Source organism: Microcaecilia unicolor, chromosome 1, assembly GCF_901765095.1.
Source record: "Microcaecilia unicolor chromosome 1, aMicUni1.1, whole genome shotgun sequence".
In the NCBI taxonomy this organism is placed as follows: Eukaryota; Metazoa; Chordata; class Amphibia; order Gymnophiona; family Siphonopidae; genus Microcaecilia; species Microcaecilia unicolor.
Window position 1 is genome coordinate 107,061,248 of NC_044031.1, and position 17,207 is coordinate 107,078,454.

The 17,207-nt window shown below is 40.7% G+C and overlaps 1 protein-coding gene across 1 annotated transcript in view; it reads left to right on the forward strand.

The window, feature by feature from the left end:
• PRTFDC1 (phosphoribosyl transferase domain containing 1) overlaps positions 1-16,872 on the forward strand; it is a 147,898-nt gene extending 131,026 nt beyond the window's left edge. Inside the window, exons 6-9 of the mRNA XM_030199290.1 lie at positions 1,240-1,322; positions 1,413-1,459; positions 6,972-7,048; positions 14,690-16,872. Coding sequence (XP_030055150.1) covers positions 1,240-1,322; positions 1,413-1,459; positions 6,972-7,048; positions 14,690-14,737 — 255 coding nt within the window. The 3' untranslated portion in view covers positions 14,738-16,872. The remainder of the gene's footprint in view (positions 1-1,239; positions 1,323-1,412; positions 1,460-6,971; positions 7,049-14,689) is intronic.
• The last annotated feature ends 335 nt before the right edge of the window (positions 16,873-17,207 follow it).

Below are 17,207 nucleotides of genomic sequence, written 5' to 3' on the forward strand. Positions count from 1 at the left end.
CCAGAGCTTGGCAGAGATAGTCCGGCAGCTATTGCAGTTGGATGGAGGCCCCAGTTTGGGTTTTAAAAGGCATAGGACTGAGATGAGGGTACCAGAGCTCAGTGCTCATCATCCCGAGGTTCTGTTTTCCTTTTCAGTTCATTTGACAATTATAATTCTGATTGGTAGCCGTATGGGGTTCCCATCAGATGGCTATTCCCTGGTATATGCATAAATTACCATAAAATTATTCATTCAATTGAGCCTCCTTATTTACACGATACTTGACCACCCATTGCCCTCCCAGGATTGCTTCACTTGCTGCAAGTCCCTTCCCTTCATTCTGTTCGTCTTTCTACTATCCGTTCTCAAATATTTAATGTGATGGGCCCTACTCTTTAGAACTTGCTTCCTCTGGCTCTACGGATGGAGGTCTCCCTGCCCACCTGCAAGTCCAAACAAAGCCCATCTGTTCACCATTGTTTCTGATTTCAGCAGTCCTTTTCTGACCGTTGGTGCAGATCGGACTATATGGTGGCATCCTTCCCTGTCCCTTCTTCAACCTCTGGGAATTCCTGTATCCCTTTCTCCAGTTTTTTATCTTTTCTTTCCTTTCTTTATTGTAGTTACGTTCCCTTTCTGTTGTGATTTTTTTTTTGTTTTGTAAACCACGTTGATGACGCATCCCTCAGGCGGTATTTCAAGTATTAATAAACTTGGAACTTAGGGTAGTGAGTGCCACTCTGTGGTGCTTTGCTCACTTGCTTATCATTGCAACTGCAGTGGTTGATGAGCTGGGTGTGTTACAAAAAGGGACCTTCTCTTTAGGCAGATGCCTTCTGGATTGTTCCAGGGAGCACCAGAGCTTATACAGTGATGTCAGTGGTAGAATTTAGTTTTCTCTACCAGCATCTGCTGGTAGGAGGGGATAAAAAATCCATTCATTGAGAACAGTGTCACTGACTAAAGAAAAGAAAATTATGAGGTAAGACATAACTTCTCCTTGAAATAATGATGCCTTCAGGTGTAAGCATTCAAGCTGTCAGGTGCTCTGACTGGAACTGCTGTCGCAAAACCTGACAATGAATCAACGGAATTCTTCAATTCAAAACACTGTCATAAAAGCGGAGTATCCTGATGTTCTGATTTAAGGGTTGGCTTACAAAACGTTGATTTGGCAACAGTTTTAAAAGAGCCATATTGTATAAATGCACTTTAGTGAATTTGTAAATTCTCTCTTGGTTTTATTTCTACTGAAAGGATATTGTTGGTACAGGAAGAACTATGAGAAGCTTGCTTAGTCACATAGAAAAATTCAAGCCAAAGATGTTGAAGGTTGTTAGGTAAGTACCAAGTACTCCAAATTAGGAAACTTTAACAAAACATTGCACTCAAAATGTTCTAAACTGCTTGCATTGTTTTTTTTATAACAGTTTGCTGGTGAAGAGAACACAAGAGGGTCATGGATACAGGCCAGATTGTAAGTATTGTTTGAAAATGTGAAAAACAATTACAATAGTAAATCAGAGTTGATTGTTGATGGCAGACTGGGGACACACCTTCAGTTTAATGACTGCTGTTCTTAGCTTCCAAAATGGTATTTGGCTGTTGGATTTCTCCACTGGAAATTCATAATTTTTTAAAATTAAATTGTAGCTGCCAAAACCTTAAACCATTCTTCCAATTTTTTTTAAAGTCCTCTTCCATCTTGTCTGTTTCCTGTTGCAATTTTTCACAGTCTTCTTGCAATTTAACAACTTTAAATGACTTTGTCATCGGCAAATTTAATTATCTCACTAGTTATTCCCATCTCTAGATCATTTATAAGTGTGTTAAAAAGCAGCAGTCCCAGCACAGAGCCCTGGATAACCCCACTATCTACTCTTCTCGATTGAGAATACTGACTATTTAACCCTGCTCTCTGTTTCTTTTAACCAGTTTTTAATCCACAATAGGACAGTACCTCCTATCCCATGACTCTCCAATTTCCTTAGGAGCCTTTCATGAGGTACTTTGTCAAACGCCTTCTGAAAATCCAGATGCACAATATCAACCAGTTCACCTTTATCCAGCCTAATTTCCCGCATCACCTCTGGAACCCTTTTTAAAAATTGGTACCATGCTTGGTTTTAAAGATTAAGTACTTATTACTAATAAGTACATAATATTGCCATACTGGGACAGACCAAAGCCCAGCATCCTGTTTCCAACAGTGGCCAATCCAGGTCACAAATACCTGGCAAGATCCCAAAAAAGTACTAAACATTTTATACTGTATATCCCAATAATAGTGGATTTTCCCCAAGTCCAATTTAATAATGGTATGGACTTTTCCTTTAGGAAGCCGCCCATACCTTTTTAAAACTCTGCTAAGCTAACCGCCTTTACCACATTCTCCGGCAATGAATTCCAGAGTTTGTTTAATTACACGTCGAGTGAAGAAAAGGTTTCTCCAATTCGTTTTAAATTTACTACTTTGTAGCTTTATCGCATGCCCCCTAGTCCTAGTATTTTTGGAAAGCATAAACAGATGCTTCACATCTACCCGTTCAACTCCACTCATTATTTTATAGACCTCTATCATATCTCCCTTCAGCCGCCTTTTCTCCAAGCTGAAGTTCTACAAGTTCATTTTTCAAGTCTATCAGTACTCTGAGACGTATACCAGGTTCAAGTGACTTACTACTCTTCAATTTGTCAAATTGCCTCATTACATCTTCCAGGTTTACAGAGATTTGATTCAGTTTCTCTGACTCATCAGCATTGAATACCATTTCTGGCATTGGTATCTCTCCCACATCTTCCTCGGTGAAGACCGAAGCAAAGAATTCATTTAATCTCTCTGCTATGGCCTTATCTTCCTGAGTGTCCCTTTTACCCCTCGGTCATTTAGCAGTCCAACTGATTCTTTTGTTGGCTTCTTCTTTCTAATATACCTAAAAAAGTTTTTACTGTGTGCTTTTTGCCTCCAACACAATCTTCTTTTCAGAGTTTCTCTTTGTCTTCCTTATTAGCACTTTGCATTTGACTGGCCATTCTTTATGCTGTTTCCTATTATTTTCAGTTGGATCCTTCTTCCATTTTCTGAAGGATTTTCTTTTAGCTGTAATAGCTTCCTTCACCTCACTTTTTAACCATGTCGGCTGCTGTTTAGCCATCTTTCCTCCTTTTCTAATATATGGAATATATCTAGCCTGGGCTTCCATGATGGCATTTTTGAACAGTACCCATGCCTTATGTAAATTTTTGACCTTTGCAGGTGCTCCTCTAAGTTTTGTTTTTTGGTTTTTTTTACTGCTCTTCTCATTTTATCATGGTCTCGTTTTTGAAAGTTAAATGCTAATGCATTGGATTTCCTGTGTGTACTCCAGAGCTTATCTCAAATCTGATCATGTTATAATCATTTTTGTCAAGCAGCTCAAGCACCGTTACTTCCTGCACCAGATCATGTGCTCCACTAAGGTCTAGGTCCTCCTCTTGTTGGTTCCTGAACCAGCTGTTCTATAAAGCAATCCTTCATTTCATCAAATAATTTTCTGTCTCTTTCATGCCCTGATGTTACATTTATCCAGTCAATATCAGGGTAATTGAAATCACCCATTATTATTGTGTTCTCCAGTTTGATAGCCTCCCTAATTTCTGATAACATTTCTGCATCTGTCTGTTCATCCTGGCCAGGTGAGTGGTAGTACACTTCTGCCATCATTTTCCCCTTTACACATGGAATTTCTATCCATAGGGATTCTAAGATATGTTTTGTGTCTTGCAGAATTTTTAGTCTTATTTGATTTAAGGCCCTCCTTAACATATAATGCTACCTCTCCACCATTTTGATCTACCCTGTGTCACCATCCGCCATGCGTCCCGGTAGTCTGGCCACTTGCCAATCCAAGGACATGACTCCTCCGGGGTTTTATGCAGAAATTTTTAATAATAACTTAAAATCATAATAGTTAATGAATGCAAAACTCTCTTATTTCCAAGATAGGCTTTTCCTCAGGCATCATAGCATTTAACAACTCAGTTCATATAGGCTCAAGGTAGAGCCTCCACTCTATAAAAGGTGTCAGACAAAGCCTTCTCATCTCCGGCACTCAAGTCCTTAGGCGTTTGTCTCCCACAGAGTTCAATACAGTCCTATAAGGAAGCCCCTGTGCTTGGATAAAGCTCCTTCAGCAGCCCAGTATCCTCATGTGCCTTATTAAAGTTCCTTCACTAAGCACAGTCTTTTAAGGAAAACTCCTTCACTTGAATAAAGTTCATTTATCTAGTACCATCTTTTAACTCAAGCTTTTGATGCCCTCACCTCAGCAAATGTCCTGAGGTTAAGGGGACCCCCACCCTTTCACATACCAGCCCTTGAGCACCTGGTATCCTCCCACTTGGGTCTGGCTCAAGTACAAAGTCCAGCTTATATTAGCCTTTCAGACAAATTCAAATACTTGCAGCAAGTCCCAGGCAGGTTCAGGCATCCACCCTTTCAAGGTTCTTCCCTTTAGGGTGCCCTCCTCCACCTTTGACTTAAACTATCTAGCAAAGAGATTAGGAAGTCCTTACGTTTCTCTCCTTTTACCTCAGCCAGGGCCAAAATGTCCATGGGTTCCTCTCCAGGCTCTGCATCCACCCCTTGAATCTCTCTTTCCTCCTCTGCTGGTAACCACTCCATGTACTCTGCTTCTTCTTCTAAATTGTTAATTCCCGGCAGCTGCCAATCCTTAACATTAGCCTGCCTAACAAGGTCCTGGCCCTTCCCTTGGGAACTCTGGGACCTGAAGTCTGGCTTACCCTCCTTGAATTGGCCACGTGAATCCCTCATAAGATCATGGGACTTGTTGTGTGGTCTAGCCCCTCCCCAGGCATCAGGTGACCTACTCCGGGGAAGCTGGGAGTTGTAGTCTCTCCACTGTTCCTGTAGATATTTGCCTTTCCGGCGTCTACCTTCAGTGTTCCTCACTCTAAATCTGCTGGGTTCTTCACACCTGTGACTGTGATATAATTTGTACCCTGGTATGTGATGGGGAGAAATGAAAAATAGACTTTTACTTCAGCAGATTTAGCCCATACGCAGCAGAGCTTTAGAAGTGCTAACTCCCATTTTTTTTCTCTCTCTCTCTCTCTTTCACACAGACTCTTGAATAAAAGATTCAATTACTCTCTCTTCTTTAACTTCCAAACAAAAATGATGTTTACTTACAGTTTCTTCAGATAACTATTTACATCATACTTGCAGTAGACATGGTAAAACTACTGAATACAAAAATTCTGTCAGTTGGTTATCATACAGCTTGAAGAGAGATTGCTAACACCATCTTATGCTGACACAGACTGACTCACTCTCAGAGCAACTAGAGTGACTCGGACACACCCACAAGACATTACACTATATCCAATGACATCATAGCTCCTAGAATTGTTGACAGTTAATGCATGCAGCACTTGTCTTTCACATATTCCTACATGGTCTAGCCCCTCTCCAGGCATCAGGTGACCTACTCCGGGAAGCTGGGAGTTGTAGTCTCTCCACGGTTCCTGTAGATATTTGCCTTTCCGGCGTCTACCTTCAGTGTTCCTCACTCTAAATCTACTGGGTTCTTCACACCTGTGACTGTGATATAATTTGTACCCTGGTATGACAGTGTCCCATTGGTTATCCTCCTTTCACCAGGTCTCAGAGATGCCTATTATAATCTATCTTTTCATTTAGTGCAATATATTCTAACTCTTCCATCTTATTTCTTAGGCTTCTGGCATTTGCATATAGACATTTCAAACTACGTTGCTTCTATTTATAACTTGCTCAGCACTTGACCATGATAATTTTCAATCTTGAAAATCAGTCTGCTTCACCTGGTCTACTGTGGTCTCTATTGCAACCTCGCTATCAGCATGCCCTATCTTCCCTGTTCTGGTAATATCTTTTGTTCCAAACCATGCGCTTTTGAGCGACTGTCAGTCTTCCCCCAGTTTCTAGTTTAAAAGCTGTTCTATCTCCTTTTTAAATGCTGCAGCAGCCTGGTTCCACCCTGGTTAAGGCAGAGCCCATCATTGTGGAACAGGCTTCCCTTCCCCAGAATGTTGCCCAGTTCCTAAGAAATCTAAAACCCTCCTCCCTGCACCACTGCCTCATCCACGCATTAAAACTCTGGAGTTCTGCCTGTCTCTTGGGCCCTGCGAGTGGAACGGGAAACACTTCTGAAAATGCTACCCTGGAGGTTCTGGATTTGAGCTTTCTACCTAAGAGCCTAAATTTGGCTTCCAAAACATCCCTCCCACATTTTCGTTTGTCATTGGTAGCCATGTGAACCAAGACAGACTGCTTCTCCCCAGCACTCTCTAAAATCTTATCTAGGTGCCGTGTGAGGTCCACCACCTTTGCAACAAGCAGGCAAGTGACCAAGCGATCCTCACATCCACTAGCCATCCCACTATCTACATGCGTAATGATCGAATCTCCAACTACAACGGCAGTCCTAACCCTTCACTTCTGAACAGAAGCCCCTAGAGGCATATCCTCAGTGCGAGAGGATGTTGCAGCCCCTGGAGAGTGGATCCTGGCTACAAGATCATTTCCTGCCTCTCTACAGTGATGCTGTCCCTTCAGGAGACCTTTCTCCTCCTCTCTGGTAGCACAGAGGTTGCCAAACTGGAGGTGGGAGTTCTCTGTCTGTCTCAGCTCCTCCAGGTCTGTTATTCTAGCCTTCAGAGATTGGACCCACTCCCTGAGTGCTAGGAGCTCTTTGCATCAAGTACACTCATACAACTTTTCACCAACTGGGAGACAATCAAACCTGTGGCACTCGATGCAAAAGACTGGATAGCCTGCATCTCGGTGCTGGACCTCTGCTTGCATCTTATTATTGGTGATTTCGTAATTAAGTTGCTAATGGGAATATATAAACTAAAAGTCCCATAAGATTTCTAGTTATATGCTGTGCTAATATTTAATTTTTATTTTTATTATTATTGCTTGGCTTGTATTTTTCTCCTCAAAGATGCTGGGTTTGAGATTCCAGACATATTTGTGGTAGGCTATGCCTTGGACTACAATGAATACTTCAGAGACTTAAATGTAAGTACAATATGGTAGAAAAGAATAGATTTAAATACTATAAATAATTGTAAGCCACATAGAAGGGAGAGGACTGGAGGCACACAACACTTGGTCTGATACATGTGCACTCACTGTTTGCCGAGCTGTTACATCACTGGTCATTCTCTGTACAGTGACAATCTTTGTACCAGTCTTGAAACAGACCTTTAAATTAATACATTGGGTATGAGAAAGGGGTTCACTATAAATTTAAAACCATCACTGAGAGGTTCATATGTAATAAAGGTCTACAGTTCAGTTATTCCCTCTTTATTTATTTCCAGTATGGCAAAAATATTTGGTACCCTCTCAGAGCCTCAGCTCTTCACATCAAGATACCAATGGTCAGGAAATCTCCTACAGAAGGCAAGGAGCAGAAATGGCCATTTGGAAGGGATCAATAAATTGCAAACCGGAGCCACTTAGTATAGGCAAAGACTTTTATTGTGAAAATAAATGACCCGCCACAACGGTGTTTCAGCATGTGCCTGTGTCAGGGGACCTGAAAGTCTCTAGGTTCAATAGTGCATCTGATAATAATTGTAAGGTTCCTCTTCTGAAGTCTTCGCTAGCAAATCTCTACAAGCAAAGCAGCCAACACTCTGTGTCAATAAGCGCTGACATGCTAGTATTCTAAATACTTATGCGTGTAACACGATGTATATATGTTGGCTCCAGTTTTATAGAATTGCCTCCTTAACGTCACCTTTTGACGTTAATTCTTCTGTGATATTTACCATGTTAACAGTTAACACTCAATAAGTTTTGTGGGCTAATTGCAAGTCATAGACAATGCCCATTCCTCGCCATGCAATTAATACAGGAATTAATGTGCTTTAGATGTCAAACAGCTTAAGTATTAGTGCCTGCTATTTCCCACATTAATTTCACTTTTGGGGAGAATTTCCCATGGTAAGGGTTAGGCTGGCTATTGCAACACGGGGGGAGGGGTGATTGTCTTTTTAAAAATACGCATTTTTAAGTCAAAAAAGATATTTGCAGAATAAGGAGGTACAAGTGTGAGCGAGAACTTTTTTTAGGTGATTTTCAAAATTAGAAAGTGAGTGCAAAGTTTGCAGGTAAAATGTATCCATAATTTGTGTTTTTGTGGACCATCAGAAGGTGGGTATACAAATTGTCTTCAACCAACACCTATATTCCTCATAGGTTCTTTTTCCCTTAATTTAAATTTCCTATATTCCTCATAGGTCCTTTTTCCTTTAATTTACATTTTCAATATGCAAATTTCTTCAACTATCCAAACTTTTCAAACTTTCATAAAGTGTCCATACCAACAGTAATTATTTAGTTCACACTTATCATCTTTTCACAATTCCATCTCCATACATTGACTGCTGTTTCTCCATACATTCACAGAAGATGAATCCGACATAGAGCTACGTTTCACATTGAGCTGCATCAGGGAGATACTCTCTGTGAACAAACAATCTTGTATTAATACTATGAATCCTCGATGTGTAATATAGTTTTTAAAGTCCACAATAGTCACTATTTCAGTAACTTTTACCGGCACCATTTCACTTGGAGGATTACATGCTTTTCAAAGATGGCAATGGTATCTGACACAAGATATCTATTTGCCGATATTCAGAGTGATTTAAGCAGGCTGCAGAGGCTCTGGCCTACTTAAATTGCCTGCCCCAGCCTAACTGCCAATATTCATCGACACTAAATCAGGCAGTGCCGCTGAATATCGCAGTGGGCTGGTCAGGGGTGGACCAGGGGGTGTGTTGGGGAAGTGCCGGGGCTTATGCGAGTACTGGCAATATTCAGCCAGGGCCCGCTTAAGCAGACCTCGGCTGAATATCGGTCCAGAGACAGATATGATTTTTTTTTTTAATTTAAAACCCCCCCTCCCCCAAGCCCCCGACACATCGCACCCCTTCCTCTCCCCCTCCCAACCTGCATCCACAAGGAACTCCTCCCACAAATGGCACCATTCACCCCCCCTAGAGTCCATGCAGGGCCCCCCCAGGGCTACATGTAATTAAACTCTGGAATTCGTTGCCAGAGAATGTGGTAAAGGCAGTTAGCTTAGCGGAGTTTAAAAAGGGTTTGGACGGCTTCCTAAAGGAAAAGTCCATAGACCATTATTAAATGGACTTGGGGAAAATCCACTATTTCTGGGATAAGCAGTATAAAATGTTTTGTACATTTTTGGGATCTTGCCAGGTATTTGTGACCTGGATTGGCCACTGTTGGAAACAGGATGCTGGACTCGATGGACCTTTTGCCTTTCTCAGTATGGCAATACTTATGTACTTAATCCCTGGTGGTCCAGTGGTGGTCGTTGGGGGCAGGAGCAGAGCCCCCTCGCTCTTACCCCTTGTGGCACCTTTGCAAAATGGCTGCCATGACCTCTCTTGTAGTACCGCGAACTACAGCATTTATTACAAAAGATGAATTACATGTTGTGCTAAATTTAGCAGAACTATAACAAGTAGTCCCAGGGTAAAGCCATGTCTGGCCCTCAATGGTGCTGGTGCACCAGTGGCAATCCCCACAGTGTTTGTGCTTGAAACTTTGATCATCTATACCGTTATAACACTTCATGAGGCGTTCTCCAATTGATTTACTATGACATAATGCCATCACTGGAGATTCTATAGGAATAGATAATAACTTATTATATGCCAGTGTCTGTGGATACTCAAGGCAATAAAAAAATAACAAAAGTGGAAAAACTACATTTGCTACATAGAAAAAAATAAGAGAACAGCAAAAAAGTAGCGAGATCAACACGACACTTCCAAGACACCTTGGAGGCAAGTAATAAAAATGCTTTATTAAATGAAGTTACAAAGACTCGATGCGGAGCCATGTTTCAGCAAAAAAATGCCTGCTTCAGGAATCTGTTTGTTGTGTAAGCCAATGAATGGAACACCATAAGCAAGGCAGCCAAATCAAGCCTTTAGAAAGGCTAATGATAGATGAATGATCCAAGCATAAGCTTAAAAAAACAATCAAAACTGGAACAGAAATCAACCGCAGCGTTTCTTGCTTAGCACCACTGCGGTTGATTTCTGTTTCAGTTTTGATTGTTTGTTGTAGAAACAGACTCCTGAAGCAGGCGTTTTTTCACCGAAACACGGCTCTGTGTCGAGTCTTTTTAACTTTCATTTAATAAAGCATTTTTATTACTCGCCTCCACAGTGTCTTGGAAGTGTCGTGTTGATCTCGCTACTTTTTTGCAATAACAGATGAAAGATTAGGAATAGATCTTTTATCCAAAACTGTTTTTATGACTTCCAGGCCTCCATCATGAGATGTTTTAGTATATAACATAACATAGTAACATAGTAGATGACTGCAGAAAAAGACCTGCACAGTCCATCCAGTGTGCCCAACAAGATAAACTCATATGTGCTATGTTTTGTGTATACCTTACCTTGATTTGTATCTGTCATTTTCAGGGCACAGACCGTATAAGTCTGCCCAGCACTATCCCCGCCTCCCAGCCAGCCCCACCTCCCACCACCGGCTCTGCCACCCAATCTCAGCTAAGCTTCTGAGGATCCATTCCCTCGGGAACAGGATTCCTTTATGTTTATCCCATGCATGTTTGAATTCCATTACCGTTTTCCTCTCCACCACCTCCTGCGGGACAGCATTCCAAGCATCCACCACTCCGTGAAAAAATACTTCCTGACATTTTTCTTGAGTCTGCCCCCCTTCAATCTCATATCATGCCCTCTAGTTCTACCGCCTTCCCATCTCCGGAAAAGGTTCATTTGCGGATTAATACCTTTCAGATATTTGAACGACTGTATCATATCGCCCGTTTCTCCTTTCCTCCAGGGTATACATGTTCAGGTCCGCAAGTCTCTTCTCATACGTCTTGTAACGCAAATCCCATACCATTCTCGTAGCTTTTCTTTGCACCGCTTCAATTCTTTTTACATCCTTAGCAAGATACGGCCTCCAGAATTGAACGCAATACTCCAGGTGGGGCCTCACCAACTACTTATACAGGGGTATTAAAACCTCTTTTCTTCTGCTGGTCACTCCCCTCTCTATACAGCCTAGCAACCTTCTACTTACGGCCACTGCCTTGTCACACTGTTTCGTCGCCTTCAGATCCTCAGATACTATCACCCCAAGATCCCTCTCCCCGTCGGTACCTATCAGACTCTCACCGCCTAACACATACGTCTCCCGTAGATTTCTACTCCCTAAGTGCATCACTTTGCATTTCTTTGCATTGAATTTTAATTGCCAAACCCTAGACCATTCTTCTAGCTTCCACAGATCCTTTTTCATGATACCACATCTAAAGTAACAAACCAGCTTTCATGCTGGATTATAGGAATTTCCTGCAACACTCTTAAAAAATGGGAAATATCCTGGAGGTATGATTTTACACTCTGTACTTCAGATCTCAAAAGCACATCTAAAAACTTAGATAAAGGTCCCAAAACAGTTTTGTGCTGACTATAGGATGACCCAGTGGATGGGTTAAGGATTTATGAATTTTTGGCAAAAAAATACAACTTCAGTGTGCGAGGGTGTAATTCTTGAAGGAACATATATTCCTTAGAAGTTAAAAATCCATCATCTTTAGCTGCTTTCAAAAAATTTGATATAGTAGACATCAATAAACATTTGGGATCCAGGAGTAAAGGTCTGTAACTGTTAACATCCATTGTTTATAAGCTTCTTCTAAACATTGTTCTTTAGACTGGAGCACAATTGCTTCAACCGTATACGCCCTATTTATATTAAAGTCTGTCCGTAGCTATAATTCCTGTAATTCTTTATTCTCTTGTTTTGATATATTAAAATATATTTTTCTATTTTTGTTTTGATTCATCACCAGTCTCTGAAGATCTTCAATATCAGATTCAAAAAAGTTAATATCACAGGATGCATGACTTCTGGTGGACACCAATGTGATTTAGTTGAGACAAGAGATATGTATTTTACAGATGGTTGAAGAGCTAAATATTCTTACAGTTGTAACTTCCATATACATCTGTAGAAGGCTATGTGGGTTTCAAAAGGGTCATTTGGAGTAAAGGGTACAAATCCCAAACCTAAATTTAGAACAGATTCCTGGAAACAAGTTAATAGAATGAACGAAATGATAGCTATGGCCGAGTCTGTATTCAGTATGGCTTGATCAGTAGCTATATAAGTAACTCTGCAATTGCCCCAACTTTGAGGTTTGTTCATCTGATAATGTTGAGGTTAAAAAATCACGTCTACCCCATGTAGGATATTGTCATGAAGGATTTTCATCACCGCTGTAATCAGAATCTGAATCCTCAAAGGGTTTCAAAGAGACTCTTTCATTCTTTTGTTTGTACATCCAAGGATAAATACATTTTTGAGCATAATCCTTATCTTTCCTATATTTTTTATGTTAAATTGTCTCAGAGAAGATTTAAAAGAAGACATTGTTTGTAATTCATCCATCGTCTGCTTCTCAAATTCTTCCACATTAAAGGAATGTTGAAGTTGTACCTGCAATTCCTCTATCGAGGCTTGAATCTTCAACTCAGCTGATGAAGTCATTTCCACGATGAGCAAGATCTAAACTACATTTGTTTAATATAACATTCCATTTCTCAAAAAAAATCGGTTCAGATGTAAATAATTTGAGTTCCTTATATATGTGCAACCCCCGTGGAATAAATTGATTCTTGATATATTGCACCAGATTGCTACCATGAAGTTGTGCCCTAATCAGTCTTTTATGCAAATTCTGAAAATTTCAAAAGAATATTAAATTGTAAAGAACAATGTTGTATTTTTCAGCTACAAACAGTGGCACCCAAAGGACTGAATGAAGAACTGGATTGTTCTCTTTAATGTGACAGCATTGGCTAAGCCCTATCAGCTTTTTTCTTTTAATATATCCTATATAATAATTTGCACCTCCAACGTTCCATGTCTGGCTGCCTGGGTTGGTAACATCTCCCGACGTCTGCCAGCCTCCAGCATTCCATTCCCACTCACTGTCCCGCCCTCGCATCAAGACGTAATGATGTCAGAGGGCTGAACAGTGAGAGGGAAGGGAACGCTGGAGGCGAACTGACGTCAGAAGAGATGTTACGAACGGAAAGGAAGCCAGCGCCAGCCAGCCAGAGAACGTTCAGGTACAAGTACAAATTGAGGGGAGGAGAGAATCACTGGACATCAAGGGGAAGGAGGGAGGAAGGGGAGGGCAGAGGAGAATTGATGGACATGGATGGCATGGGAGGACAGTAGAGGAGAGAATCACAGGACACGGGAGGGCAGGGAAGAGGAGAATCGCTGGACATGGAGGGGAGGGAAGAATTGCTGCACATGGCAGGGAGGGCAGGGGAGAGAGAAAAATAAAAGCTTACATGACATCCTTCCTAGGGCCCGTTTCATTGTTGAGGAAACGGGCATGGTTCCACTAGTGTATATATGTGTATATAATATATATATCTTGCATCAGACACTGTCACCATCTTTGAAAAGCATGTGATACTCTGAGTGAAAGTTACTGAAATAGTGAGTATTGTGGACTTTAGCAACAATATCATGCATTGAGGGGTCATAATATTAATACAAAATTGTTTGTTCACAGGGAATATCTCCCTGATGCAGCTCAATGTTAAATGTAGCTCTGTGTTGGATTTATCTTCTCTGAATGCATGGAAAAACAGCAGTGAATGTACGGAGATGGAAATTTAAAAAGATAAATGTGAACTAAATAATTAGGGACACTTTATGAAAATTTGAAAAGTTTGGATATTTGAACAAATTTGAATATTGGAAATTTAAATTAAGGGAAAAAGGAACTATGAGGAATATAGGTGTTGGTTGAAGAACAACTCATTTCATATACCCACCATCTGATGGTCCACAAAAATAGAAATTATAGATTTCAGAACTACTGTTGATGTGTATTGGTCATTTTGGATTCTCTAAGTCAAATTTATAGTAACCACATTACTGGCTGCATCTGTATTATTAGCAGTGCACCAAGGGACTGCAGGTAGAAAATAGTACATTCCCCACCCCACCCCAGACATTACCCTCCTGACATTCCTCAGAGGATCCTCCCGTGCTCTGACAGGGTCCCCGGCTTTTACCAGGGCTTCCCCTAGTGTCTAGAGTCAGGGCAGGATCATCTGTGGATTGTCATTGCCCCCTTCTATAAGAGCCGGGGACTGCTGGGGTGAGGAGGGGATCCCTTACACAATGTCAAGTTGGGGGCTGGGGGGGGTTCTGTAAGGAATGTCAGGTTGCAATAAGTGCATTGTGGATTACAAAGATGCAACTACTGCCTCATCTTCGAGAGGCTGCAAGTATGTCTGTGGTATTTGTAGCCATGACAACACACAGAAATGTATTTTGCACTAATTACAAGTGCTGTCAATGTCCATAACGTGCCCATTCTCCACTCTTATCATGCCCCTGCTGCAGCAAGCTGTTACTGCGCTAATTAGTGCATGATAAGTGCTGCACCCATGTGGTAGGCAGTACTGGACGCTAATTTATGTGGTAACTGCTTACCACACTTTTAGTAAATAGGTCCCTTATTTTACTCAGCTGTATATACTAGCCATTGCTATCTTCATTTTTTTGTGATTTTTGCTAACATATTTCAAACTTGTTTTGTTTCAGCATATATGCATTATGAGTGAAAAAGCCAAGGCAAAATACAAAGTCTGAGACGGAAATAAACCCAGAACATTCTGACAGAATCCTTTGAAGCATCCCAATCACACATCTTGTTCATTTCACTTAGATGTAAAGGAGTTGATATTCAAAATCATGTATGCGGTTGGCAGTGATGGCAATTGCATAAATGCTTTATTTTAATTTTTGCAAACCAGCGGAATATTGGAAAGAAATCATTTAAAAAGGAGTCAAGACACTTTCCATCTATCTGGGGATAAAATGCCTCTATGAAAAGTTAGTGGAATAGGACCAAGTTTCCGTGGGGGGAAAAATGGGTAAATGGCACATTGAGGTTTAAAAAAATGGGCTAGATCACCACCACCACCACACACACATACACATATACACATTTCTTTGAGAGGCAGATTCAGCAACTTTAATATTGAAAAATTGATAACTTGAAATCTAGCAGTTAGGGAATTGTTCCATTTAAATCATCCTTTCCCAGTCAGAGATACACACAGAGCCAACACAGATACATACACCCACATCTCCCTACACCCTCAGGCATACAGATACATAGACAGATATAAGATATATGTATGCTCAAACATATGCCCACACATGTCCCCCACCACACAGACACACATGCAGAAGGGTTAGAAATAATTCCATGAGGCATGCTTTGTGTGCTTTCTTCACCATGGACCTCCTCCCTTCTGCCACAGCCCCATCTCTGCTGAGCTGGTTTTTAGTGATTCAGATCTATATTTCACCTAGTGAGTGGACCAGGTACTTTGCTTCTGGTTTCTAGGTATACTGCCTCCTAGTAGAGAAGCACAATAATACCTGTTGTCTTGGGACAGTGGAACCCTGTAGCTCAGCGGTAAAATCCAAAAAACAGAACAAACCAGTCTTCACAAAAAACAACAGTGGACACAACAGCAAAGATGACTAAAATGAAAAATACAAATAGAAAATAATTAAAAAAACTAAAATAAAAAATGGGACACAATGGATATAAAAACTTTTAGAATATATTTATTAGCCTTCAAAATGATACAAAAATGGGGTGATCAAGACTCGACAGCTGTGTTTCGGCCGGTCTTATGAGATCTTTAATCACTAGAGTGAAATTCAACTCAATATAGGCTTAGAAAACCTATCCTTCAGATGTGAGACGCTGATTAGAGGTTTTCTAAGCCTACATTGAGTTGAGTTTCACTCTAGTGATTAAAGATCTCATAAGAGATCGCCTGAGAGTCGTCTCGATAGACATTCCAAACATAATTCAATAATGATATTCTCTATATATGAATACATTAATCATCTGATGTTTAAATAAAGAAAGAGATCTTGTATGGTGAAAAGACTCCTGACGCAGGCCTGACCAGTCGAAACACAGCTGTGTCGCATCCCACTCACCTCATTTTTGTATCATTTTGAAGGCTAATAAATATATTCTAAAAGTTTTTATATCCATTGTGTCCCATTTTTTAATTTTGTTTTTTTTTATTATTTTCTATTTTTCATTTTAGTCATCTTCGCTGTTGCGTCCACCGCTCAGCGGTAAAATACATCCTTTGAAATCTGTTGACAGTGACATCTAATGGTTAGATGTGTTATCGCAATTTGTTTCATTTCATTATTCTGAGGAAGTACCCTGTCCTCCCACTTCTCTTCCCCCTTCCAATCAGACATACACACCTGTAGAGGGCTTAGAATTCTCTGAGCCAAGCTCCTTATACTTTCCCCACTTGTTTAAAATCCAAGGCATTCATTTGTTTAATGTTGGGTGTAAAAGTTGCTGCACAGCCAAAGTCATGCATATAAAATCAGGCCAGGCCCTAAACATATAGGTTCCAATATTCAAAAAAGGCTGAGTTTTTACATTTATGCTTCTAAGTTAAGTTTCTAAATTTGTGCCCTAGTTTCAACCAATTTAGGAACATAACTTTTCAGCTAAAAATTCATCTTAATTTAGGAGCTTAGAAGTTATGCTCATAAATTTAGGCCTGACAATCATTTACCTAGATTTGGGAGCCTAGTGCTGAAAATCAGTTCTAAACCCCTAACTACTTTTCCCTGCCCCAAATCCACCTCAGTTACCACCCACGTTTTATGCTCCTAAATTTAGGAGGCAAGTAAAATTTGGGGGCTGATATTCAGTGATTTGACCGGTCAGAAATGGCTCCTGGCCAGTTAAATTGCTTGTTTGGGGCTAGCCACTAATTTTCAGTGACATGCAACTGGTTAGTGCTGCTGAAAATAACCGGTTAGCGGCGAACCGCAAACCGGCTATTTTGGGGACATTCTGGAGGCAGAGTCGTCACTTGGCCAGTTAACCACATAAATAGGACTGCATAAAAGTCAGTCCTTTCTTTATACAGTAACCCATAGCCAGTTAAGTGGACCTTTTACAAAGACACGGTAGCATTTTTAGCATGCGCTGAATGCTAGAGACACCCATATATTCCTTTGGGTATCTCTAGCATTTATCACATGCTAAAAATGCTACTGC